General features: G+C 49.6%; 1 protein-coding gene and 1 pseudogene across 2 annotated transcripts; both read right to left on the bottom strand.

Moving 5' to 3' along the window:
- Positions 1–1,567: 1,567 nt before the first annotated feature.
- On the bottom strand, positions 1,568–22,869 carry Sparc (secreted protein acidic and cysteine rich). 2 transcript variants are annotated; one of them, XM_046446401.2, is made up of 10 exons: positions 22,732–22,869; positions 12,541–12,610; positions 11,794–11,856; positions 11,086–11,173; positions 9,558–9,679; positions 7,798–7,918; positions 6,182–6,315; positions 5,433–5,581; positions 3,221–3,369; positions 1,568–2,733 (listed from the first exon to the last, which is right to left on the bottom strand). In XM_046446401.2, the coding sequence occupies exons 2-10, from the start codon at positions 12,595–12,597 to the stop codon at positions 2,705–2,707; spliced, it is 912 nt and encodes a 303-aa protein (XP_046302357.1). In that variant the 5' UTR covers positions 12,598–12,610; positions 22,732–22,869; the 3' UTR covers positions 1,568–2,704. The 2 variants fall into 2 exon arrangements, with proteins under 2 accessions (XP_046302357.1, XP_046302356.1); XM_046446400.2 differs by having other exon boundaries at positions 11,794–11,859; positions 22,732–22,867.
- LOC124093876 (large ribosomal subunit protein eL24-like) lies at positions 22,352–26,021 on the bottom strand (annotated as a pseudogene).
- Positions 26,022–26,074: the final 53 nt, after the last annotated feature.

Below are 26,074 nucleotides of genomic sequence, written 5' to 3'. Positions count from 1 at the left end.
GGTTGCTCTGTTTTTAGGAGTTGTATTATTTTAATAATCTTTAAATAATTTGAAATAAGCCAGGCGTGGTTCGAATGCCTGTAATCCCAGCAGCTCTGGAGGCTGAGGCAGGAGGATCGCAAGTTCAAAGCCAGCCTCAGCAACAGCCAGATGCTAAGCAAACTAGTGAGACCCTGTCTCAAATTAAAATACAAAGTAGGGCTGGGGATGTGGCTCAAGGGTTGAGTGTCCCTGAGTTTAATCCCCAGTACAAAAAAAAATTGAAATAAGGGGGACAACTTCTAAGTTTGACACCTAAAGACCCAACTATGTGGCCCATTGCAATTGAGCACATTTTTTGGTGCCTGTTTCTCCATCTCTATGGAGACTCCTGGAACTGAAATATCACACTAGTAACTAGAGTGATGGACACACAAGCTGTGGAAAATGACCTGTGGGCTTATGGCGAGCTAGAACAGCACTGTCCCATTGAACTTCCTGTGATGATGAAAATGTTCTAGATCTTCCTTTTTGTATAGGGGAGCCACCAGCCAGCCATGCCTGTCAAGCACTGAAAATGTGGCTATTGTGACTGAGAAACTGGATTTTTATTTTTATTTTCAGGACTGGGCATGGAACCTACAGCCTCATTCATGATAGACAGCACTCGATCACTGAGCCATGTCCCCAGGCCCAGAGAAACTGAATTTTAAACTTCAATCAACTCATAAATGAGTAGTGCAATGCTAGAATCATTCCAGGAAAGTATAATAAATATAACTAATGTAATAACCAGTTCTAATGAATAACTAATATTATAGCTAATATAATAATAGACTACTGCTAGAATGCTGTTGTCCTGTTAGACACTCTCATGGTCACCTATACTCTTTCTTCATTGCACCCACCACATCCTGAAATTTGTATTTAGTTGTGCAATTATTTAATGTATCCTTCAAGGGACAATAAACTCCAGAAAAGCAAAGACTTTGTCTGCTAGACCACAATTGTGTCCCTGGTGCCTCTCATGGAACCTGGTATAGAATAGACAAATAGTAAATATTTGCTGAATGAATGAATGAACACATGTATGATTAATGAAAGGAGATAATTGCTTAGCCAAGTGAATTTCAATTATTAAAATTGGTCAGACCGTAGGTCATTCAAAAGAGTTAGCTAAATTAGTGCTCATACAGGTGCAATGGCGCACACCTGTAATCCCAACAGCTTGGGAGGCTAAGGCAGGAGGTTTGCAAATTTCAAGGCCAGCCTCAGCAACTCAGCAAGGCCCTAAGCAACTTAGTGAGACCCTGTGTCAAAAATAAAAGATAAAACGGGCTGGGGATGTGGCCCAATGGTAAGTGTCCCTGGGTTTAACGCCCAGTACTCAAACAAATAAATAAATTAGTGCTCACAGCAACCATACATTCCCTGTGTATAAATAAGTGTGTATGTGCAGTGTGTGTCCAAAAACATGGTGGTAGGTTTGCATTTGTGTGGTTGTGTGTAGATACGTGTGCCCACGCGTTGTTGTGCCAGGGTAATAAGGTGCCCGAGACAAACACACATTGCAAAATCACCCAGGAAGGCAGTTTCTAAGTCATTACTTTTTATTTTGAAAGATTTGTCAAACTCTTCACATCACGGTGAGAGTTGGCACAATTAATAAGAAGCAGCTTTCTCATGAAATGCTTGGAGGTGCACGAGTTCTCAGCCTGTGAGATCTGACCATCCCATTGACTTTGAAGTTTCTCTGATTAATAGAAGATGCAAAGGGGGAAAGAAAAAAGGAAGAACGTGCTAGCAACTTAGGACAGCCATTGAAATGTGAAAAAAAATACAACCAATTCACCCAACTCTACTATTTCTGCTTTACTACTTTCTATGTCTCATTCTTGGTTTTGTCTTCCTGCCTGAAAGGGCCTCTCATTTCCTGGAGCACACACCCCCCCCCAAAAAAAAAAAAAAAATCCAGAATCTCCAAAAGAAGTTAGGAGGGAAGAAGTCCTTGTAGCTGATCCGCGCCCTCAGAGCACGGAAGGCCCGGGGCTCCCAAAAGTTCAAACAAACAGCCTGATGTGAAAAGAAATTAGACCAGGGTGAAGGAGGAAATGGGCTTCTATGAGAATTTGTGTATTTTTAGAACATGGCCCCAGAATCTTTCAGTCACAGCCCCAGGCAAAAAAAAAATAGACTTGCTTTCTATGGTTCTGGCTGTTGGGTCCCTGAGACCTCTCCCACCACTGTCCCAGGAATGGCCTTGCCAACAACATGTCTGTTACTTCCCGTCCCCACCTCCAGGCCACCTGGGGAAGACCCCAGGCAGCCAACATCATCCCCTGAAATAAAATTAACATAAAGTCTGACTTGGTGAGTATTAGTTTCAAGCAGAATAATAGAAAATCTGAAGATTCAATGTGTGTCGAAGGCAGATTCGAGCGGGTCAGCTTCCACCGTGACCAGCAAGACAATGGCCACGGTGTGCCAACGCCAAGAGAAAGGTGGGGCTGCGAATGGGCGACCCCCAGTTAAGTGACAAGCAAGAATGTCATGACTTGGGTTACCACTTCCATTTTTTAGCACCGTTAATGTACTCATTTAAATCTATGTTAGCACCTTATCCCCAGGCAGAACAACCAACCATCCAAACATTTTAAACATGGGGGGAAACAGGACCGGGAAGATCAAAGAGAAAGAATCCGGTTCTGCAGAAGGAGGCGTGGATTTAGATGACAAGATCCTTGTCGATATCCTCTGCAAAGCAAGAAAAGAGAGTTTACCATGAGGCCCTGGGTGGAGGAGATGCGCTCCCCTGGAGGGGAAGGCGGTTGGATTCCCACCCATCCAGAGGCAGGGGGGCTGGGGCCAAGGCCAAGGTCCCCAGGGTGTTGGTAACCTTGCCCCCTGTCTCTGGCCTGTCCCAGTCTCTTACACACCCGCCAAGTTACACTTCCTGCTTCCTCTCCGTAGCCTGCCAGTTCCCAGAATAGTGCTTGGCTCAAAGCGAGGGCCCAAGCTTGAGGTACAGAAACGGAACAAGAAAGAGACCTTGAGAGGGACAGAGAAGGATCTGGAAGACACCTGAGAGAGCAAGGCTCACCCAGCCTGGGAGAGCACACAGGGGTGAAATAGGCACAGAGGGCAGAGACAGCAGAGAAGGGGACTCAGGCAGCCGGCAGAGAGGTGGGGGACGACAGCCCACCACCTGGGGGACCGCGCCATGCCCTGGGCAGACACTCACTCTCCTTGATGCCGAAGCAGCCTGCCCACTCATCCAGGGCAATGTACTTGTCATTGTCCAGGTCACAGGTCTCGAAAAAGCGGGTGGTGCAGTGCTCCATGGGGATGAGGGGCGCACGCAGAGGGGCCAGCTCCGTGTGGGACAGGTACCTGCAGGAGAGGGGCGGGGGAGGGCCTGAGCGCGGGAAAGCCCCAGCACAGGAGACATCCAGGTAGTGAGCCTGCACGGCAGCATGGAAAGAGAGAACGTTCCATGCCAGGATCCCAGGTCTATCCCTGCTCTGCCATGATTCTACTGTGGTCCTCGGAGCCCAGCTCTCCCCACCCCTTGATGGAGGGAGAGAAGCTGACCCTAGTTTCTAAGGACCCTTCCATTTCTGAGGTGTCCTGGGCTCACTAGCAGAGGTCTCTTGGAGTATTTAACTGTTTCCTAATTAGCCAAGAGTTGGGGGCATAGAAACTTAAAAAAAAAAAAAAAATAAAAATATTCAGCACTTCTGCTACTGCTAGGTCAGAAACTGGTATGAACACACATTTATACAGCTGAAAATGCCTCAGAAAGGGTCTACAAAGAGACACACCAAACCAGTGCCAGTGCTGACTTCCGGGCCTGGGATGGGCAGCCAGGGTCCAGGGAAGCTGTGAGTTTGCAAAGCTTTATTTTTGCATATCACATAAGGTCTTCCGGGAAGTCTCCTCTGATCTGCCTCCCACCGTCTTCCATTCCTATTCTTCCTGCTACCCGTGGACTCCAGAGCACATGTGTGATTTTTTTTTCTTTTTTTCCCAACGCCCTTAACAATTTGTCCCAAGTCACTCTTCCCCTCAAGGGACTCCAGGGAACTTTGGGACTTCAATACTTTTTTTTTTTTTTTTCCTAACCAGACCTCACAGCCCATGCAACTCATGGAGGGAATCCCACGATGTTTGAACTGGAAGAAACACTCCCTGGCCCCACCCTGCTTCATTGCACAGGTCGGGATACTGAAGGGAGGGGTGGGGACATAGGCAAATCCACCCACAGCTCTAGGACCAGAGGAGGAGTAGGAGGTGGCTCCCCCAGCCCAGGCTGCAGCGCACTCCCAGATGCATGTTTCCTGCAGGCGCATCTGGAAACCTCTCTCCAGATCCAGTTGTTGCCGTGGGATCCAAGGGCTCAGCCTGAGTTCCAGATGGTCCCCTATGATTTTCCCCCTCTCCCTCACAGTGAGTGACTCAGCTGGATCCCTGCCACATCAAGAGCCTGGGAGAGAAGTAGCTGGGAGCTTCCCAGAGCCCCGGAGAACCCAGCCACCCAGGATGGACCACAGGGTGGGCACGATCCCCACGGACGGGCTAGACAAAGAGCTAGCAGTGAGCATCCCAGAGAGGAGTGTCCCAGGGTGCAGTGCTGTTCCCCCAGACATCTGAGCAGGGTGGCCCTCCTGTCCCCAGTGTGAGACATCTGCTTCTCATGATCAAAGAAAAGGGTGAAAGGGCTCCAGGAAAGAGGGGAAGGGTATCTCCTTCTGGCTGAGCTGGGTTCTTGCTCTCATTGCCACAAGAGTGGGCCTGCGGGTGGTGGCAGGGGTGAGAACAGAGCCTGATCTCTGAGCATTGTTAAAGTCCCTGCCTGGAACAGTCCTAGGCGCAGAAGAGACAGTGTGTACCTCGTAACCGCCCAGCTGCCTGCCTATTGTGCTGCATAAGTCATTTGGACAAGGGGCAGGTGACCTCAAGCCAGGGACAAGCAATGTAGTTGAAACTGAGTCCGAATATTATAGGAACTTCCAGGCTTTGTTGGGACTGGGCCTCGGGATGAGGCTGAGACTCTGCTGGATGATTGTTCTGCTCCCAGATGTTCTGCCAAAGGACAGGGAACATGCCGGCCACACTTGTACCCCCTGGGGTCTGGTACTCCTTCCTAACTGGTGGGGACCCAAGTGCCAACACTCTCAGAGTTAAGGAGGTATTTTCAGTTCCTGGTGACTTCCGCCTCTGGCACAAGGGCATCTTATTGCTTTCTTCTTCCCAAATCCACATCCTTTCTCCAAATGGCTCTTCCTTCTTCTCCAAGCCCCAGACAAACTGGGGTCTGAGACTAGGAACAGTGGAGTTTGCCTAGAGGCTTTCTGGCTGCATCTAGTGAACCCACCAGCCCTGACCTGTGACTCCACCCGCTCCAGGGCCAAGCCAGAGCTGGCCCCTGTGGTCCTGAGGGCCTGGGGTCTTACCCATCAAAGGGGTGCTGGTCCAGCTGGCCAAACTGCCAGTGCACGGGGAAGATGTACATGTTGTAGTTCTTCTCAAAGTCCCTGGCCAGCAGCTCCACAGGGTGGTCGCCAGCTTCCAGGCGCTTCTCGTTCTCATGGATCTTCTTCACCTGTGGGGACAGAGACACGGGTGACAAAGGATCCACAGGAAAACCTCAAAGCCCACCTGGGCCCTTCCCACCTCTGACAGGAGGCCGGGCCAGACAGAAACCAGCCAAGACCTAAGGTCTCAGTAAGGAGAAGGAAGGGGCAGAGGCACTCACTCACAAACAGGCAGGCCTGGGACTCCCTGAAAGTGTCCTCATAGAGCTCCACAGTCAGGGTCACCTGGAGAATGTGCTTAAGGGCAGCTTCCTGGCCACAGAGAAGCTGATGCACCAGGTTAAGGGAAGCTGAGGAGTTTACATTGCATCAGCATCTTGGATTAAAGATCCACAAACTCAGAAAGAAGAAGGCCCAGGACGTGTGTCTCTTTTGTTCAACACTGGGCCGGACAAAATGAGTGGACACCTTACTAAAGGACTTCTCAGGTCCTTTAAGATGCCTTTCAGCCTCCAAAGGCAGCAAGGAGAACCGCATGCCCTGGTACTCAGGGCCAGTGTGCTTCCCAGGGAGGACGCAGGCTTACAGAGAGGGCCTCGTTCTAGGGCCAGGACAGGCTCTCAGTCAACCCAGGGCCCGCAAGGCCAGGCAGGAAAGAGCCCACTTACTCTCAGCTTCTGCTTCTCAGTCAGAAGGTTGTTATCTTCGTCCCTCTCGTACAGGGTGACCAGGACATTCTTGAGCCAGTCACGCATGCGCAGAGGGAATTCAGTCAGCTCAGAGTCCAGGCAGGGGGGGATGTCTAGGGTCCAGAACACATGGGTAGTCAGCCCAGACCCGGACTCTCCCTGCCTGAGAGCTGACACGCTGCCCAAGCCACTCCACACCCATGCTGGACTCCCACGGCCACTTCACCCAGTGCCTTGGGACAGTGCTCCCCACCTCTGAGCAGCTCCTCCCAGGAGACCCTGTGGGGAGAATGCTCTGGGAATGGGGATGTGCGGAGGTATCCCTCTGCCTCCTTGACCTTGATCTGCACTTCTAGGGTCAGGGTCACCTTCCTGGGTGATAGCCGTGGGTGTGAGGCCTGCAGAGGCTGAGCCTGCACTATGTCAAATGTCAGGAGGTGTTTGAAGACAGGAGGCTGGGGAATGAGCTTGGCAGGCTTATTGGGTCGGGGGCAGAGGAATCAGGAAAACTGAGCCTCCAGAACTTTCTCAGAGATAATGACTCCATCCTGCCTTTATAACTTAGCCTCCCAGAGATCAGACCTGGAGATTTCATCCAAGTCCACCCTCTTCTTGGACGCACTGGAGGTCAGTGGAGGAAGGGGCTTACTGCAGACCCCATGATCAGAGCCCCCCCCCCCCAGCATCTAGGACAGTGTGGCTGTCTGGGGCAAAAGCCCACTTCACACCTCGCTGTCCAAGAAATTCCCAACATCTCCACCCATTTCACACCCTGGGCCCCATAACTGGCAGCATAGAGCTAACCACAAGGAGAACCTTCTTTCCTGCCTGTCCTCTACCTTTCTGCAGCCTGCACACCTGAGGCAGGTGAGCCGTTCTCTTAGTGCCACCTGTACCAGAAGGTACTGGGGATGCAATGCGTGTCATCTTGCAAGGGAACGAGTAGTCTGGGGTGTCTCAAACTATGGGCCAGGGGAAACTGCAGCTGGGAACACTAACAAAGGGCCAAGGACATCCTGGCGTCCTTTCTCTCAAACACCTGACTCCCTGGTTTTGAGAGGAGGGTGGTCATTATGTGTCTTAAGAAGGCAGATAGAAATGCACTGGAATAAAGGGCCTATGACAATATTGAGGAACAGAGCTTAAAAGGAACTGACAGGCATACCCTTAAGTTAAAGCACTCAAATTCAAATATTTAAAAAAAAAAAAACAACTTTGTAGGCCCAGGTTAAAACATTATTTTTGCTTTACAGTATTGAAGCAGGAAAGATTTGAGTTAGCCTTCTACAAGAACTTCTTCATCACTAGAGAAAAGAAATGTGGTTGTCTTGGGTGCCAGTGGGAGGCTCCAGATATCCTCCCTGATCTTGTGCTTTTATGATGTCTCCCTTCTTTCCTGGGATCTGTCCTAATTCAGAGCTGAAGGAAACAACTCCATAGACAATCATCTCATTTTATAAATGGGAACCCCGAGGCTCAGAAGGGGAAAGAGATTTGCTCAAGATCACACAGCATAGGGGGTGGTAGAGCCCACACCTGCCAGTGCCAGGGCTCCCTCCCTAAGCTGGGAGCCAAGGGCCCAAGGGAAGACTCACATTTGCAAGGCCCGATGTAGTCCAGGTGGAGCTTGTGGCCCTTCTTGGTGCCCTCCAGGGTGCACTTTGTGGCAAAGAAGTGGCAGGAAGAGTCGAAGGTCTTGTTGTCATTGCTGCACACCTGTTGGCCAAGCACAGAGCCCCTTCCTCATTCCCAAAGCCCTCTTCTGGCCCACACTGGCTGGTTTCAGAGATGGGGACACTGAGGGCCAAGCCAGGAATGTGATGAGCCCAAGGTCATGCAGGGAGTTGGTGGTGGGGCTGGGACAAGAGCCCATTCTCTAGGCTCCCAGGCCAGAGGTCAGCCCATGCTGAGAGCCACTGATGGTCTCAGAGCAAAGGCACAACTGAGACAGGATGGAGACCCAGGAGGACATTTGAATGACCAGCCAAAGATGGGGACAGGAAAAAGACAAGAGTGGACATGAGAGATGGGAGATTGGTGTCCTTAGAAAGGCCTGCTTGTGAGGCTGGCCTCTGGCTAGTGTCAGGGAACCTGGCTGGTGAGCAGGTCTCTGCACTGTCACAAATCTTCCCCTGATAGGGAGGCTCACTCAACCTAGACTGCTCAGGCACATGCTTCACTTCATGTTGAACATCTGCTGTCCCTGGGAGTCTGGAATTTTGGTACACACTAGGCAGAGGGTGCCTAGTTGCCCATCCCTATTAAAACGCTGGGTGCTGAGTCTCTGGGTGGGCTTCTTTGAGCAGAAACAGGTATCTGCATTTTTGAAGATGGGATAAGAGTGAACTCCATGTGGAAGAGAGGAAGAGAATACTCAGGCCTCCCATGGATCCTCCAGTCTCTGCCTGGGTCTTTCCCACTTAGGTTCTGGCTGTATCCTCCACACATCGCTGTAATAGATCACAGCTATGGCACGACCGCATGCTGAGCCCCTCCAATCTCCATTGGAACCTCTGATCATAGGGGTTGCCAAGCAGCAATGCTGAGGGCTCAGCTAGATAGGAGTCAGAAAGTGGCTGTGGTACAGAGGAGGAATTCCTGGCATCGGTGATCTGCGGGATGCGGGAACTGGGAGGCGGAAAGAGTGACCAAGGATGCTCTAACATGGAGCATCTTAAAGAAGGAGAAGCTAAGCGGGTACCATATTTGCTCCCCTGAGCTAGGTTACCACTCACACAATGGTGGACATAGGTGGGTATTGATTTGGATGAATGGATGGATGGATACTGGAGGCAGAATGGACAGGTCTGAGAAATAATGAAATAAATAAATAAATAAATAAATAGCATGATGGGTGACTTATTATGTCCTGGGCATTGTCTTACAAAGCCACACAACAACCCTTAGAGTTAAGGACCATTCCTATTCCTTCTTTAGACATGAGAAAAGTGAGATTTGTGAAAGACTCAGCAACTTGGCTGAGATCTTATAGCTAACAAGTGATGGAGAGGAGGCTTGAAGTCAACCTCTAATCTGGCTCCAGAAGCAACATTTTTAGACATGATACTCTGCTAAGCTGCACAGGACTTATTCTCCTCTATCGAGTCAGGTGTAGAGCTTGGAATTCTGGAGTCCTGAGAGTGTGCATCCAGCACAGAGCTGGGATCGTGATGGTGTTGATGAGATTCTCCTTGGTTGTTGGACAGCCTCGCCCCTGACTCAGCTCCGCTTTTCTGCTGAGACTGGATCTAACGAAGGGGCTCCTGAGACCTGAGCTGCCCTGTAGAATCACCAAGCCCAGGGTTTGCTGGGCAGACGTTCCGAATGCTGCGGGGCCCAGTCCCTTGGCCCTTACCTTCTCAAACTCGCCGATGGGCGCAGGGCAGCTGGTGGGGTCCTGGCACACGCACATGGGGCTGTTGTTCTCATCCAGCTCGCACACCTTGCCGTGTTTGCAGTGGTGGTTCTGGCAGGGGTCTGGTAGGCACACGGGCAGGGAGTTAGCACCCCTGGCTATCATGTCCTCCCCAGGTTGATCCCAGCAGAGCTCTGGACAATTTGCTATGGTCCTATTCTGAGCTTTGGGTGGGCCACCCTGCTCTTCAACTGAGCCTGGCAATCAGCATTTAGGGGAGCAGATGGCTCAGTGTGAGAATGAGAGGTTCAATCCAAGGTTGGGACCAGGTACTTTTTAGGGGCTCAATCTGGGTCTCTGAAACACTGGGATGCCAGATGGCCTCCCTGACACTGAAGCAACCAAGAATTGTGGTCTCAGCTTTCAGCTGAACCATCACAGAGAGGCATTTCGGGAATCCAGGACAGATTTTCCAGAATGGCTTAGCAAGTCAGCTGTGGTCATGGAGCAGTGAGGGTCTATAAAGGAAAAGGGAGAAGGGGCTGAGACAATAGAGCCAGCTGCGTCTGTAAACCCCGGATGAAGTGGGCGTGGACAGGGAAGGAACATGACTCAGGAGACACTCGCCTGCTCCAACAAAAGCTCTGTGCCAGCTCCGTCCAAATGCCTGTTATTTATCCCTTCAGGATGGGAGCTGCATCTAGCCATTTCCTCCTGACGCTTAACTGTGGCTGTTATAATCATCCCTTACTGGATGCTGCTCTGCAGCATGGGGTCAAGTTCTCTGTTGCTTTGGTTCCTTCCCCTTCCAACAGGCCCAGGATGAGGGTCTATGACTTCATCATTCCCATGCCAGAGGGGAGCAAGGTGAGGGTCAGAGGGGCTGGCAAGCTCTCCTGGAGAAGTCTAGATTCAAACCTTGGTTGGATTGCTTCCAGAGTCCATGCTCTTGACCCCTGAGGTACAGCTACTCAACCTGAGAGCAGGACCCTGAGGCCCATTGGTCTTTCTCCCCCTCGGGCACTGACTCCGTGGGTAATGTTAGGACTTAGGTCTGCTTTCCCTTCTTCGGGGCCTTATTTTCTTGGGCTGAGTGACAATCAGATAAGGTGATAAAGTGTGACCACTCCCGATCTCCATTCTCAGACGTGCTCCTATGCAGGGGCTTAGGCTGAGACAGAGGCCACAGGCCATCTGGGGAACCAGACGTGACTCATGACCCCACTGGGAATGTGAAATCCAACTTCGGAATCAGGGCAAAGAGCTGAAAGGGGAGAAGTCCACTCCCAGCTGGGGAACTTCCCTTCCTGCCATTCAGAGCACACATGGTCTGGCTATAAATAGACTGGTCCAGGGGACTGCGTGCCAAAGAGTATTCCAAACCTCCAAGACCAAGCCGCCTCAACGGCCTTCTCCTTGGCCCACTGAGGGCCGCACCCTGAATTTTCTTGAGTAGGCTGGCCTCAGGCCCCAGGCCCAATCAGCCAACAGAGGACTGGATGTGCAGAGTCACAGGCGAGGGACCTACTTTCAGCCACCACCTCCTCTGTGGTTTCCTCGGCACCATCCTCAAATTCGCCTACTTCTACCTGGACAGGGTTGGATCCCACGGTTACCTGAGATGGAAGGAAGAGAATCAATCAAATGGTCCCCACCCTCACCCCAGACCTAGAAGTGAGGGGTGAAGATGGGTGGGGGGGCTTGCCCGAAGCTTCAGATACCCACAAGGAGATGATAGTGAGGTAGAAGGGTGGGCTGAGCCCAGGTCACCACCCAAATGCCAGGGTTGGGGATTTAGATTTAATCTTATATTTATTATTAACTTCTTAATTTATTAAACACACTTCTTGTTCATCTTAGATTAAATGTTCTGTAGCGCTCTGGAATTCTGTTTTGACGCCCAGGGTGTTAGGGCCAGAAGGGATGCCAAGCCCCCTCACCCTGCCAGCTACACCTGCGCAGATCCCCATTCATCTGTTTGTGCAAGGGGAGATTTTGGGTGATCATGCAGAAAAAAACTAAAAATTTCCAAATCATGCCTCCCAACTATAGGATTCTATTGAAAATTTGGGAACATTCAGGAGCATGTTGGGATTTGGGAGAATAGGTTGTCCATCTATGCTGTGTGTGCACCCAGGAAGGCAACAGATGCCCTGTTCCAGCAGGGAGCCCCATAGTACCTGTCTGGGTTGCCCAGGGAAGGCATGGGCAGAGAGGGGTCACGGGTGCCACATACCTCGGTCATCTCGGCCACCGTTTCCTCCACCACCTCTGCCTCATCAGGCAGGGCTTCCTGCTGCTGCTGGAAAGAGAAAGTGGGGTTCGGAGAGGTCAGGACCAGGCCAGCTTCATCTGCTGGTAGACTTTGAAGAGCAGTGTGTGGAGACTCCCCAGGCTGCCTCAGGACTGCCATGGTGGGGGGCGGGGGGGCACAGGACAAAGCAGGGAAGACCAGGGAGGCTCCCCTTTCGTATGTTTTATATCCAACTATCTAGGCCAGCCTAAAATTTAGTTTGCAAAAGTATTTCTGCTGCTATAGAACACCTAATCTACACTTGTACCTCCCCTTGGCCCCATTTGTTTGGATCGGAGTCTGATTCAGAAACGGAGCCGTCCCTCTCAGGCTGGATTCTCTCCTAACACCATCCCTGTCACCCCCTCACACTTGACTGCTTGAATTCCTCTCATGACTGAGAGGCCACTTCCTTGGCAACCCTAATCCCTGGCCAGAAGCTCTAACTGCTAAAGAGTTCATCTTCAAGTTCCACAGAACTCTCTTCTCTGGACCCTCCCCCAACCGGTCCTCATCCCAATTTTTCTTCTGAGCTTTGTGGCTTAAAAGAAATCAATTTTTACAAATGAGACAACTGACTTGAGATGGGGGAGTCCCTGGCCCCTCTGAATATGCAGGGCTGGCAGGTTCAGACGCCCTGGAGCAGGCAGTGGAAGCTAAGAGAAGGAAGATAGGATCCGGAGTACTCACAGGAGCTGCCAGGGCCCTCCCGGCCAGGCAAAGGAGAAAGAAGATCCAGGCCCTCATGGTGCTGGGAACCCTGCGGGAAGAGAGGTGGAGACTTCCATGAGGGAAGGCGTCCTGATGGAGTTACTTCTACATCCCTGGAATATGTGGGTTGGCTTTAGATGGTTTATGTGTTAAATGGTGGTGAAAGATGGGGGAGGAAGGTGGTTCCGTGCCGTATTCTTTCAATCATGATTATATGAAGAAAAAGTCTAGGTTGAGGGCTAGCCCTCATCTCCTTTATGACCGAGAGCAGCCCTCTGGTTCAGAGCCCCCACAGGAAGCTAGAGATTCAATGAACTTGTCTTGTTTGCTTTTTGTTCATTTTTTAGAGTTTCCTTCTATTTATAACAAAGGTACACAGAGTTTTCCTTTTATGGTAATGATAAATAAAAATACACATGTTTAAGTTTTTAAAGCATTTCAACCAAGGTGATGGGCTAATTAGTCAAGTTTGGTCATGCTAATTCAAGCCCTTTAATCCCTGATGTCCTAAGATTATTTTCTTTCCTATTCTCCAGTTCCTCCTCCTCCTCCTCCTCCTCTGTCTCCTTCCTACCCGCTCTGCAGTGGAAGAAGTTAATAGAGAGCAACCTCCTGCCAATCCGAAACAATGAGATCCACGTTTACAACAAACAATAATGTTCAAGTGTGACCCATGGAAACTTGAGGGTGACCACATTTTTCTCTGTTCTACCCGGAAAGGGCAGCACTTCTTTGGATTCTCCAAGGAAACCATCCAAATACTTCTTATTACGTTGCACAGGGGATGTTAGTTACGATCTAGAAAGTTTCTCTGCCTGCCCAGATCACTGCTAAGACCTGGGTCTCTAGATGCCAAACCCTAGACTCTAATACTCATGGCTATGAGGTAATTTGGAGCAGAATCTTTAATGATTCGATGCCAAAATCTCATCCCCAACAAAGGGTCTGTGATGGGGACATTTTATTTCTTGTGCTAACTAAATGGGCTTTCATTTCCAATTTGCTTTAGAAAGTTCTTCCTTATTCTGATTCAAATCTACATCCCTCAAACTTCTCCTGGTCTATCATTTCTCTCTTTCTGCACCACCCAGAACAAGCCTGCTCCCTTTGTCCCCAAATAGCATTTCAGTCAAGGGCAGCCTTTTCTTTCCTCTCTTGTCCCTACAACTCCCATCGGGCTCATCATCCCCAGGTCCTTCCAAGACTTCTCAACTGACCAAGCATGACGGTGGGAGTTCCCTAACATTGTGGAATTCCTCAGCTGGGAATTAAATGCCAGGAGTTCTTGTTCTACCTCAAGACTTTACTATGTTAATTAAGTCTTTTGTCCTCTCTTGGTTTCTCCATCTGTCAACTGAGGATGTTAGGTCAGGTGAACTTTGAGATAGACTGGGTTTAAAATGCTCTTGCAATGCCACAGGCAAGCCTGGGGGTGTTGCTCAGTGGTAGTGTGCTTCTTTAGCATGATAAGACCTGGGTTCAGTCCTCAACACCAAAAAAAAAAAATCACAGGCACAAGTTGGTCTTGGTATGTGTCCTGTCCTTGGGCATCACCCATCTTTCCTTGGATGACAGTATTTGGGTACAAATGGTCCTTCACTGGGCTCAAAGAGACAGAAATCCTCAGCCCCTGTTTTATGAGGTGTGCATGATATAAAACTAACAGGAATTTAAAGGAATTGGCGTGCGAGCTTGGCATTGCTTCACAATGGCCCCAGCTCTCCAAGGAGTCCAGTCTTCCTTCTTCAGGAAGTTTCTGGAATGTTCCTCTCCTTCACACAGTTGTTCACTTGTCTCCCCAGGCTCAAGTGGAAAAAGTCTTCCGCCTTTCTTCCCCATTTGGAAGACATAAGTTAAACAACTCCTGCATGTGGCTTTGGGCAAATGGGACAGGAGGGGAGGCATCAATGAAGGACTTGTCTGAGATGAAAGTTTTAGGATCAAAGTGAGACTGGCAGTTGGAACAACAACAAAAAGTCACCCCGTCTAAACTACAATGTCAGAGAAGTCATGTCACTGGAGAAATAGCCCAGCTAGGACTGAAAATGTAATGAGCTTCAGATTAGAGAGCCAGAAAGATGTGCTCTTCAGAGTCTGTGTCCCTCATCTGAGCAGGGACACAGATTCTCCCATGACCAGGGAGAATCTTTGTTGGTTGGCTCTCTGGCTGCACAGGCACCCTCTCGGCCATCCCCATCTCTGGCCTACGTCTTGCTGGGTTTTATGGTTCCGGGGCACTCTCACATGCACATTGGCCCCTTGGAGCCTGGTGGCAACACTGGGCAGACAGTGCGTTAGAGTCCCGAGTCCTGCTTTCCCAGGGAGTCTGAGGTCAGAGGGAGGGGGCCCCTGCCCACAGTCTCACAGCATCTGAGCACATTCCAGCTTGACAGACCCTCCTCCCCTCATGGAGCCGTGAGCCTAATAGGGATTATGCTCTGAAACTGAGGTGGGGGCAGGGGAGATATGCAGGTAGAGACTGTTGAAAATGAAACACAGCATCATAGAGGAGTTATGCTCCACAGTGCTACATTCTCAGTCCTAGAACCCTTTTCCTCCAAGACAACAGGGTGACAGGAAAGGGAAGCAGCTGGACTCTTCTGGAAGCACAGCCATTCTTCCTGTATACCCATGAGATACCTGCCTGAGGTTCTGTAAAACACCGCTGGCCAAAGAGGCTGGGGTCCACCCTGCAAAGCTAGTGGGGCATAAAAGTCACCCCAGGCAGGTCAGAAGCCAGTGTCGAAACCCAGCGTTTGGGACTCACCAGCTGTGACCCTGTGCCAATCAAGCCTAGGTCTAGTATGCCCAGTGACAGCCCAAACACCCTCTGTATAAACCAGGGTTAAATTAAAACCTTGTCTCTAGGGAAGACAATCCAGCATCCCATGGAGGGCTCAGAGCAGATAGATCTTCCTGCCTAAGAGTACAGATGAGAAGACTGAGACCCCTAGAGAGCTGAGCTGATAGCTCTGGGGCATGAGCAGAAAGGCTTGGGGGAGGACCCAGGCAGCCGCCCTCCGCCACTGGTCTGTTCTCCATCTCAGGGAGCCATTTCTATAGCGCCTGCTCCTTCCCAAGTGGTCACCTAAACAGCCCCTGCTGGGCTGAACTAGCCACAGTGCTAGGAAAAGAAGCGCCTGGTCAGAGGAGGCACTGGAGGTGTATTTCCCTTGGTTTGGTGGCCACCAAGCGCAGAACCCACGCCCCCACCCTGCCAGGGCGGCCTCCTGTTCCGTACATCGAGTCCTGTCCTTTGCCTTTATTTGCTCTGGAGCCAGCTGAAAACCCGTCCTGGGCTGCCAGCAGGACACGAAACTCAAGGTCACTCCTGTCTTTAGAAAGACTCTAGGGATGGAAAAGTACAGCCAGCCCCCCAGCTTGCCTCCCCCCAAACATCAATGGCCTTCTCTGGGGCTCTCCCTGGACGCTGAAAAGTCACTGAGTGTCAGAACTGGAGGAAATCTCAGAATCAGAATTTTAGATCGTGTGACTCAGAATCATCTTAGGCCCCTAGAAGAGAATCACAGAACCTGAGTTTTAATCATCAAATCAATTTCTTTCTATCTTATCTTTCATTCATTCTTTCTTTCTCCTTTCTTTCTTTTTTTTTTTTGTGTGTGTGTATGTGGTACTGGGGATGGTACTCAGGGCACTCTACCACAGTCCTTTTCATTTTTTATTTTGAGACAGGGTCTCGCTAACTTGCCGAGACTGGCCTTGAACTTGGGATTCTCCTGGGTCAGCCTCCTAAGCATCTGGGATTACAGGTGTGCGCCAGTACACCCCCCTGCCATCCTTAAATCTTAACTTGAGTGAAAAGAGTTTAGGGAGAATTGTGATCCAAAAGAACTTTCTAAGATGATGACAATATTCTATATCTGCCTTGCCAGGTGCAGCAGCTCTTGACCATGTGCCATCATTGAGCACTTGAAATGTGACCAGAGCAAATGAAGAGAATTTTTTATCGTATTTCATTGTAATTAATTTAAATCTAAATAGCCAGCTGTGGCTAGTGACTACCATACTAGAACAGTGGTTGTAACGGCAACGCAGCACAAAGGTAAGCTCATGGGCACTGGAGCCAGAATGTACAGGTTCAAGTCCTGGCTCGGCCACTTAGCAATTGTGGGATCTTCAGAAACGAGCTTTGCCTCTCGAGTCTCAACGAGTTGCTCTGTCTGTGGAATGGACAGAATAACATACCTACCTCGAAAGGCTCTTGGATAATCTGCACTAGAGGGCACAAGGTAAGCAGTAAGCAATGTTGTGCAGAAGAGCATCTTAGAATTCAAGCATCCAGAATCTCCATCCCCCTCAACAATTCTGTGAAAGAATCCCAGCTCTTTGTCTGTTTGCCCAGGAGAAAGGTGTGTTGGGGTGGAACAGAAGAAATATTGCCCAGATTGGCCTGGGGGAGACCAGCCTAGCTTCCAGAGAGTGCAGTAAGGATGGCCAGGCCCCAGGCTGGCCTCTTAGTGGGCTGCTGACGCAAGCCAAACATTTCACTCCCACTGTCTGGCTTGGAAACAAGGGTTCCAAAATCACATGTTACTTGTAAACAATCCCAAAGGGAGGAAAACAAGTTTAGAGGCTAAGAAAGGAAGCCATGTGCCAGGAGCCAGGACTCAGAGGCAGGGAGGGTGGGCTCCACAGAGCTTGGGCCCAACCAAGTCAGAGACGTGGCACTGTGGCCAAGGTGGGGACACTGGCACTCCTGTTCATGTCCTGGGACCAGACCCAGTCACTCAGAGGTGGCCTTGTGAAGTAGAAGTTAGGGGTCTTGAGATCAAGTTTCGCTCCCAGATCACTGTGCAAAATTGGAGAAGACTTCTTTCCTCTCTGGATCTAAGCTACCCTGTCCTGACTGTCCAACAAAGAGGCTATTCTATATATTTGTTTGTTTATTTGTTTGTTTATTGGGAGAGGTACTGAAAATTGACCACAGGGGCACTTTACCGCTGAGCTACATCGCCATCCTTTTTTTATTTTGTGACAGATTTTGCTAATTTGCTAAGTGTCTCACTAAATTCAAGGTTGGTCTTGATCTTGTGATCCTCCTGCCTCAGCCTCCCAGGTTGCTGGGATGACGGGTGTGCACCACCTACTGTGCCTGGTTTCAGGAATCTGTTTTAGATCAGTGATGTTCAAAATTAAGTAAAGCAGAAAATACTCCTTCAACCAAGCTTCCTGCAGAAATCCCATATTTCAAGCAAGTAGAAGTTTTTGCTTCTGTTAAGCATGTGAATATGTCTGATTAATAAATAAGCTTGAAAAACAAGAGGAGGTACAACTGGAGTGGAGTTGAGGGCTAGAAGTTCTACCCACTAAGCTGTACCCTGAGACATCTTGGAACATCTCAGGTTCTTTTAGAAACAGATGGAAACCCTTGGACACAGCAGTCTTTTTTTACTTGTTTTTTTTTTTTTTTTTGCACCAGGAATTTGAACCCAAGAGTGCTTTACCATTGAGCTGCATCTCCAGCCCTTTCTATGTTTTATTTTGAGATAAGGTCTCACCAAGTTGTTTAGGGACTCACTAAATTGCTGATGATGGCCTCAAACTTGAGATCCTCCTGGTTCAGCCTCCTGAGTCACTGAGATTATAGGCCTTTGCCACCTTGCCCACCTCAGCTCAGACTTTACGAGCCAACTCAGGCAAAAGCTTTTTGGAGTATCGCCTCTCCCCACTGGCCCCTAGACATTTCATTTCCACGTGTAATATTTCTTGATGGAAGGGAAGAAGCTAAGGTAAATGGTGAGGACATTGCGGATGCTAAAATCCAGGATTGGCTGGGCACGGTGGAGCACACCTGTAATCCCAGTGATTTGAGAGGCTGAGGCAGGAGGATCGAAGGTTCAAGGCTGGCCTCAGCAACAAAGCAGGGCCCTGTCTCAAAAAATAAAGAGGATTGGGAATGTAGTTCTGTGGCAAATCATCCTTGGGTTTAATCCCCAGACCCAAAGATAAACAAATAAATAAATAAATTTTTAAAAAATAAAACCTACGATTGGAGAGCTTTGAGGACAACTCAGAGGAGGCTCCAGATTCTGAGACTGTAATCAGCCTGGCTGAGATTCCATAAAATCTCCTAAAATGCCACGTTTCACCGCGGCTGGCAGAGGCTCAGGGTGGAGCCCCAGGCAGCCTCCTTGGCGCCCCCTAGAGGACCACTGCTGCATCAGGGGTGACCACAAATGGAGGGGATAAGAAATTAGATCAAAGTGTCCAGGCTGTCACATCCTACAGGATAGCAAACATGTGGCATATCTGCCTTCCACAACCTTCTTGTTCACGTGGCAGACATTACTAATCCACCATATTCCCTTTCCCCAAAAGTCTAGTATCATAATGCTGAACACAGTTCTTTTGATAGCCACTATGGATGGATTACCATTATCAGGCCACACGAAGGTTCTTTGCCATGCTTCTTGTTTTAAAGAGAGAAAAATTGGGGTTTAAAGAAGAAAAATAAGTCACTCAGGGTCTTATAGCAAGCTGGTGTCTTTCTCAGAACCTGACAAATCTGAAATCCTAATGCTATGACTAGCACAAGGGACCCAGAATGATCCCCGAATGAGAGGAGTTAATACCAAGTTTCTGGAAGAACCCAGCTCTGGGGAGAATTGGTGTCACTGCTCCTATCTCTCCCCTAGACACCAAGCTCTATCACTTGATGGACCAGGGCAGAGTCCCTTTGCCACCTAAGACATCTCTTGGCTAAAGAGAAAGAGAGGGCTGCTTTCCTAAATTATTCTGTCAAGTTAGTACGTGCCGGCCCTAGCCCTGCACAGCCCAGCTGTCCCTGGGTTCACCATTGAGGCTGGAAGTGAGAGCAGGAAGGATCCAGGTTGTGCTGTGGAGGACAGGGAACTTCACTATCCCTGGGCTGCCTGGAAGCTCAGCCCAAGATCCCGTCCTCTCCTTCTAAGTTGGAGGTCAGGGAGGGAGCCAGCAGGAAGCAGGCTCCCTCCCTGATTAGCCACATTTGTTGGCCCTTTGAGCCTAATGACAAAGCCTCATGGGCTGGGACAGGCCATTGCGGGCCAGAAAAGGGGAGAGAAAAGTATTGCCAATCACTTATGCCCACAGGATTTACAGCCTGTGGAGGACGGTACATGAGCCCGACTCCAAACCCACCAGAAGTGGGTGGGAGGCACTCATGGCGAACATCTGGATGGTTCAAAACACCTGGAAGCCTGGTTCAGACTCCAACCTGTCCTGTGACCTCAAGTGAGTTCTTTTCCCATCTTTAACTCCAATTTCTCTGTCTCTAAAACATAAGGGTTGTTAGGGGGTGCATGTGCATTACATGTCTGTCCCTTGTTACAATCGACATTCTGTGAGCATGTGTGTGTCAAAGTATTGATCAGGGAGAGGTAGGTGGGCGCACGACATTGCACCAGCTTATACAGGAGGTATTTATTTTTAGCTGTGCCAGTGGCGCCTGTTGGTGAGTCGGTGTTTATACTGTGCCCCCAGGTGAGTTTGTGTCTGTCCCTGTTTATCTCCGCATACTTATCAACATCCTAAATAACCTCAAAGGCCAAATGTTCAACTGTTTACTTCACATCCTCAGTTCTGCTCGTTCCTTTCCACCATCTTTTCCTATTTATAGCTTATTTTCAGCGAAGAAAGCTGCTGTTCTGAGAAGCAACCCCAGCTATGCTATTGGTTAAGGAATCTTTACAGATGGAGGCCATTAGGTAGCCCTGGGTCCCCAGGCCCCTTCTCTCTAGTTTCCTTTGCACTGGGGAGGAGAGAAGTGCTGCTCAAAATGTAGGCCAGCTATTCCCCCAGAGGAAGGGAGTGGCTGAGATTTGGGTTCTCATGGCTTTAGAGCTGGCCGGGTGCCTGGAGACCGTCTAGCTTGGATTTCCCATGTAACAGATCAAGAAACTGAGGCCCAGAGAGGGGTAGTGTCTTTCCCATCGTCACCCGCTCTTGAGTTGGAACCATGTCTGTTGGCTCCCTGGGCCAATGCTCTCTCTGCTTGCAGGGGAGGGTCTCTCACTCTTGGGACATAGACAAGGTCCTCAAGTCAAAATGTAAACATGAGTTTTTAAAAAGATATGCCTGTCTGTTCTTTTAGTAAAGAGAAGTTCTACGCAGAGCCTGAAACGATGGAGCCACCAGGGGAAAAAAGCTGGGAATCATTTTGCCGGCTCTTTGGATTTCCATAAATCCATCACCTCTAAAAACCCAGAGCATAAAGTGCATTATGAAATGCATTATCCCATTTCATCCATGCAATGCTCTCTTGAGGAGGCTGCCGTTATTGCCCTTTAACCCAGGAGGAAACTGGAACTCAGAAAGGGGACCCATTAGTTCAAGGTCAGATGACAGCTTCTGAGCTCAGCTAAAAGAAAAGAAAAATCTTTGAATACCCAGTTTAGGGAGCTTATCACAGTCCTTGGCTTCCTGGGACACTGGGAGATCTGCACAGGGCCTAGAGCTTTGCAGTCATCCTTGTATGGGGGAGGGGGGAGGAGGGTGGGGACATTGAGAGTGAGCCTGATGTTCTGAGTGTTCCCAGCGTCCCCTCCCAGCCAGCAGGCAGAGACCCTGAAAAAAAAGGTTGCCGTGGTAACTCGCATTCCTCGGAGAGTGAGTCACGGCAGAGAAGAGCCTTTTGGTGGGTGGGACTTGGAGAAAGTTTCAAAAGTTGATTCCTTCTCCAGGCAACCCCCTCCCCCTCCCTCCACGTCCCTGCTCCAGGCTTTGTCGATGTGGCAGCTGATGGCTGCAAGTTAACTCTCTCTTTCCCCAACCACCCCCATTACAGCATTTTTCACCCTCCTGCAAATATAAATTTGTTTCCTTGCCTAGTCCAATCCCCTACATTGGGCCCTCTGGTATTTTGGGGGGTCAGGCACCCATGGGAGAATACCTTAAGCCTAGAAACTGTATCTCCATGTCTCTGTCTCTGACTCTGTCTCTCCAGGGCACATAATTTTAAGGGACTCACAGAGGGCTTGAAACCTACTCAAAGGGCAGTTCATGGACTTCCTCGGAAGTTTCCAAGGACACCCAGCGCCCCAAAGACCAACCCTCTTCCTTTACAGATAACAAAGCTAAATGCAAAGGAGACACTTACCTAAGACAGTTCACCAACCGTGTTCCTGAAGTCCGCCATCCTACCTAGGGGTTGCTTCTCACCAAACCACCAGAACTGGGTATATGGGAATTTAGTCCTAGGGAGCTAGGACTAGGGATGCCAAATAGGGTCCTCCCTGGGGAAGGTGCAGGTCTCTCCGCGTGCTTTTGAGGAGACTCATCTCAGGACACAGGAAGTCCACTGGACACTTGGAGGAGCCAAGGAGGATGAAGAAAGGTGGGGGACACGTCTGAAGATGCCCTAACATCAGACAGGTTGGACCCAGCCCAGTGTGGAGTCTGCACTTCTCACAACAGTGGGGCTTGGGGCCCTAGGGGTCCTACCTGCCCTCTCCCTCCCTTTCCAGGACACCTCCTGCCACACCCTGCTCCCTGTGCCTTGGCTGGATGATATCTGATAAGGAGTTCCTGAGTTGACCATCCCAGAGAGCCCAGGAGGGACAATGGCCAGCCCAGGACTGGCTGTGCCAGGTGCCATTTCAGGCTAACCGGCGTGGGGTGTAGGGGATGGTGTGTGTTTGTGAAGAACTCAAGGGAGACCAGCCTTCCCAGAGCAGGTGCTGATTAAAGGTGAAGCCCCTCCTTTGCCTTTCAGGGGTCAATTTATCATTTGTACAAAGTCCCTTTTGGAAAACAGAGTCCCCCGACCCCGAACAAAGTCTAGGGAGCCGGACTAACTCTGTTTCCGGTCAGGTCCCAGTGGTAGCTGTGACAGGATCAGATTCCCAGGAGAGGAGGAGGGGGCAAAGAGGACAGGCAGGGAGCCTCTGCAAGCAGAGATACGGGCGTGGAGAGAGACACAGAGAGAAAACACTTCCCCAGGGACAGAGATTGTTTCCTGCAGACCTAAAAGGAAAACCAAGTTGCACTGTGCATCCACCTTCTGAAAAAGCAACAGGCACAAGGGTCTGGGATCCTGCCCTCTGGGGCAGTTGGGATGGAGCCCCAGGGAGACACGCATCCCCTAGCACCGCTTCCTGTCCCTTGCTAGAGATGTGGCCTAGAGTGATCTGGGTGGGTGCAGCCATAGAAGGGAACGGCTGTGCCACTTACCTTGGTGGCGGGCAGGCAGCAGGCAGAGCGCACTCGCAGTCTGAAGGTCCGAGGGAATGTGGAGGGGTTTAGAGACAGGCAACAGGAAGCCACTCAGAGCTCTGGGCTGGGTCTATCTTCCCCTCCGCCCGCGGTCCCTCCTCCTTCTCTGTCTCCTCCTTCCCCTGGCCTACCTCCCCCTTCTCCCAGAGCCAAAGCTCTCTCTCTTTTATTTCTTTCTTCCTTTCCTTGCGGTGGGCTGTCCTGACCAGACACCCCAACCCGCCTGCCCCATGTGTTCTGGGGCTGCTGCCTAAACAGCCACACAGGGTGCCAGGGCTGGAAGGGCTCACGGAAACCACCTAGAACAGCCTCGTCCTTGTTCAGAGGGGACTGAGGTTTGGGGAGTGCGAGGGATTCCCCAAGGGCCCCCAGGAGCAGAGCCAGGCCTGAGTGTCTGGACTTGCGAGCAGCGATCTTGACAAGGGGCCGCCCCAGTATTGGGCAATGCCGAGGAGGGCAAAGCCTTTCGAGGGGGTGCATTTGTGACAAAGGCAAGGCCAGCTCTTTTGTCTGTACAGACAGAACAAGCCGCTGGTGGTGACAACATCCTTGATGATTTGGGGTGTGGTCTAAAGAACAACCACTCTAGCTCCTGTTTGCACCGTGGGTAGGGAACAAGAGGGAGACTTCCATCTGAAGACCTGGGTCATGAGCACAGAGAAAATAAGGTGACTGATAATAGGGATAATCGAAGTAGTTGCATAGCCACAGTCTATCGGGAACTTAGTAATCTTCACAACAAACTTTTGATTCTGGGATCGTTATATTATGTCATTTTGATAATCAGGAAACTTAGGAAGTCAAGTAGTTTGCCCAAAATCACCTGGCCAAAGGTGGTCTAAGCAAGCCAATTGTACATTTTCACTGTTTGTTTATTTTTCTTTTTTCTTTTTCAGTACTGGAAATTGGACCCAGAGGCAATTTACCACTGAGCTATATTCCTTTTTATTTTTTATTATTTTTTTTAATTTGTTTTAATTAGTTGTATGGATGCTAATTCCTTTTTTTTTTTTTTTTTTTGGAGACAAGGTCTTACTTAGTTGCAGAGGCTGGCCTCCAACTTGTGATCCTCCTGCCTTAGTCTCCCAAGTAGCTGGGATTATAGGCATGTGCCGCCATGCCACCATGCCTGGCCAATTTGGTTCACTCTTAGGTTACTTGAGCTGCTGCGTGCAATAAATCTTAACTGAATATCCATTGCATGCCAGGCCTTGAGGGGTATAAGAATTAATATCTGCTCCTTGTCCTCAAGGAGCTTTGGACATTGCTGGAAGAACATGCCCTATGCAGTTTCCCCCTGAAACTTTATTGTTTATGAAACAAATGGACAAATGGAGGGAAGGACACAATCATCACGCTGACAGCAGTGAACACAGGGACAGGGAAAGGCTGGCTTCAAGGGTGAGTGGTTTTCAGAGACCTTGAAAACAAGTGACACACTCTAAGGCTTATCCCAGGGCTCAGATTGGTGGAGGGTTCTTAGAAGAGGTGGACCTTGAAGCATGGATTGGGTTTGAATAACATGGAAGGGGAGAAGGCAGAGAATGTTCTCATGACAAATTTCTACATGCCACGGCCCCCGCCTCTCTTGCCATCCTCTCTCCACTATCCTCTTGCCCACTCTGCTCTGTCACACCAACTTCCTTTCAGTTCCTCAGCTATGCCAAAGTCATTTCTACCCAGGATCTTTGTACTTGCTCTTCCCTCTGCCAGAGACACATTTCCATCTAATCTTCCTGTGCCTGGATCTTTCTCATTCTTCAGGTCACCTTTTAATGTCACTTCCTTAGAAAGGCCCTGCTTGACCATTGACCCCCTCTGCAAACTTAAACTGTCTCCCTTCTCTCAGGGACAGTTCATTCCCATACACTGTCCTATTTCCTTCCCACACTCATCACTATCAGAAACTGCTTGCCTCCCCCACTAGACAGAAGCCCATGAGAACAGGAGCTTCGCGGGTCTTGTTCACTGCAGTGTTCCAAGCACGTTGAGTAGTGCAATCACCTATCTGAAGAAAGAGGGCTTGTCTTCTCCTAGGGTTCCAACCTGGAACAGGGTCCAATGTGGGTCTTTAGAGACCCTCAAACCTAATGCAATTATTATGAATATTAGGGAATCTTTGAAATTTTCTACAGAGAACTTCCATGGCTTCCTTTGGGTTCTCAAAAGGTTCAGTTAGGAATCCAAAAGGGAACTTCTTCTCCAAAAGACTCTCCAGGCCTCTCCCTGACCTAAGAGCTTTGGGCTGTAGAATACAGGGTGCTGGAGGAGTCCCCTGTTACCTATTTTGACATTTACACAGGTGTCTACTTTTGTAAGATTGGTTCACTATAGCTCCTAAGCATCATGGGGACTAAAGTTTTATAGGTTGCTTCATAAATTAAGATGATGATTCTGAGGAGGGTGGGCCATGGGAACGATTCCTAGTCTTTGGCAGGAGTTCCCAGGTGACCTTTTGGTTCAGGAATTGGAAACCTGGCAGGGGCTAAGCTGAAGCTGTGTGACAGAGATTCCATCCGGGAGTCATTCGGAGGCCCCTAAAGGGACACCCTGAGCCAGAATCCCTCAGAGAAGGAAAACATGGCAGGTTTTTGTTTCTAGAATGAAAGTTTTCTGGGGAATCAGGAGCCTCTGGAGCAAGGATGATTCTGATCTAGACAGGGAATTGAGGCTGTGCCCCTCTGCCACTGAGTCACAAATGACTTTGAATTTATCCCTGCCCCTGTCTGAGCTACAGATTTTCTTATTCACTTCTTTTCTTTTTTCTTTTTTTTTTTTTTTAGGGGTTATAGGTGGGTCTTTATTTAAAAATATGATCTGCCCATTTATCATTTTGTACCAACTCAGGGAACAGAAAATTTCACAGGTTCCACAATCTTCTCTGTGGGAGCCTTTGTAGCAGTCATTGCTGCCTTTTTAGGTGCATGTTTAGCCTTTTTGGCTTGCTGGGCAATGCTGCTTCCTTGCTCTCATTGAGGCTTTCCCACTTCTGGTTTCTAATTCTTCTTGGCCTTTGTATCAGCAAGAGATGCACCCAGTGAGGGACCCCTGGAATTTGACTACACGTAGGCTTCTTCTCTTTTGAATTTCTTTTTAGCGTACAGTCCAGTTTATCTGTTCTTGGAAAGGAACACCAGCTCACATTGCACATTAAGAAACTGGAAGTGCTTCCCACTGGTCCTGGTGTAGCACCTTCCATGTCTGGGGTAGATCTCATTGTGACTAAAACTGAACAGCTTGATATTCATGACAGCAACTGCTGGGGAAGAAGAAAGACGGCACAGAGAACTGCACTATGTAC

Source organism: Marmota monax, unplaced genomic scaffold (genome assembly GCF_021218885.2).
Source record: "Marmota monax isolate L192 unplaced genomic scaffold, Marmota_monax_Labrador192_F-V1.1 WCK01_AAM20220418_F8-fsc00188, whole genome shotgun sequence".
NCBI lineage: Eukaryota > Metazoa > Chordata > Mammalia > Rodentia > Sciuridae > Marmota > Marmota monax.
The sequence above is the reverse complement of the archived record's forward strand: the minus strand, read 5'-3'. Positions and strand labels throughout refer to the sequence as shown.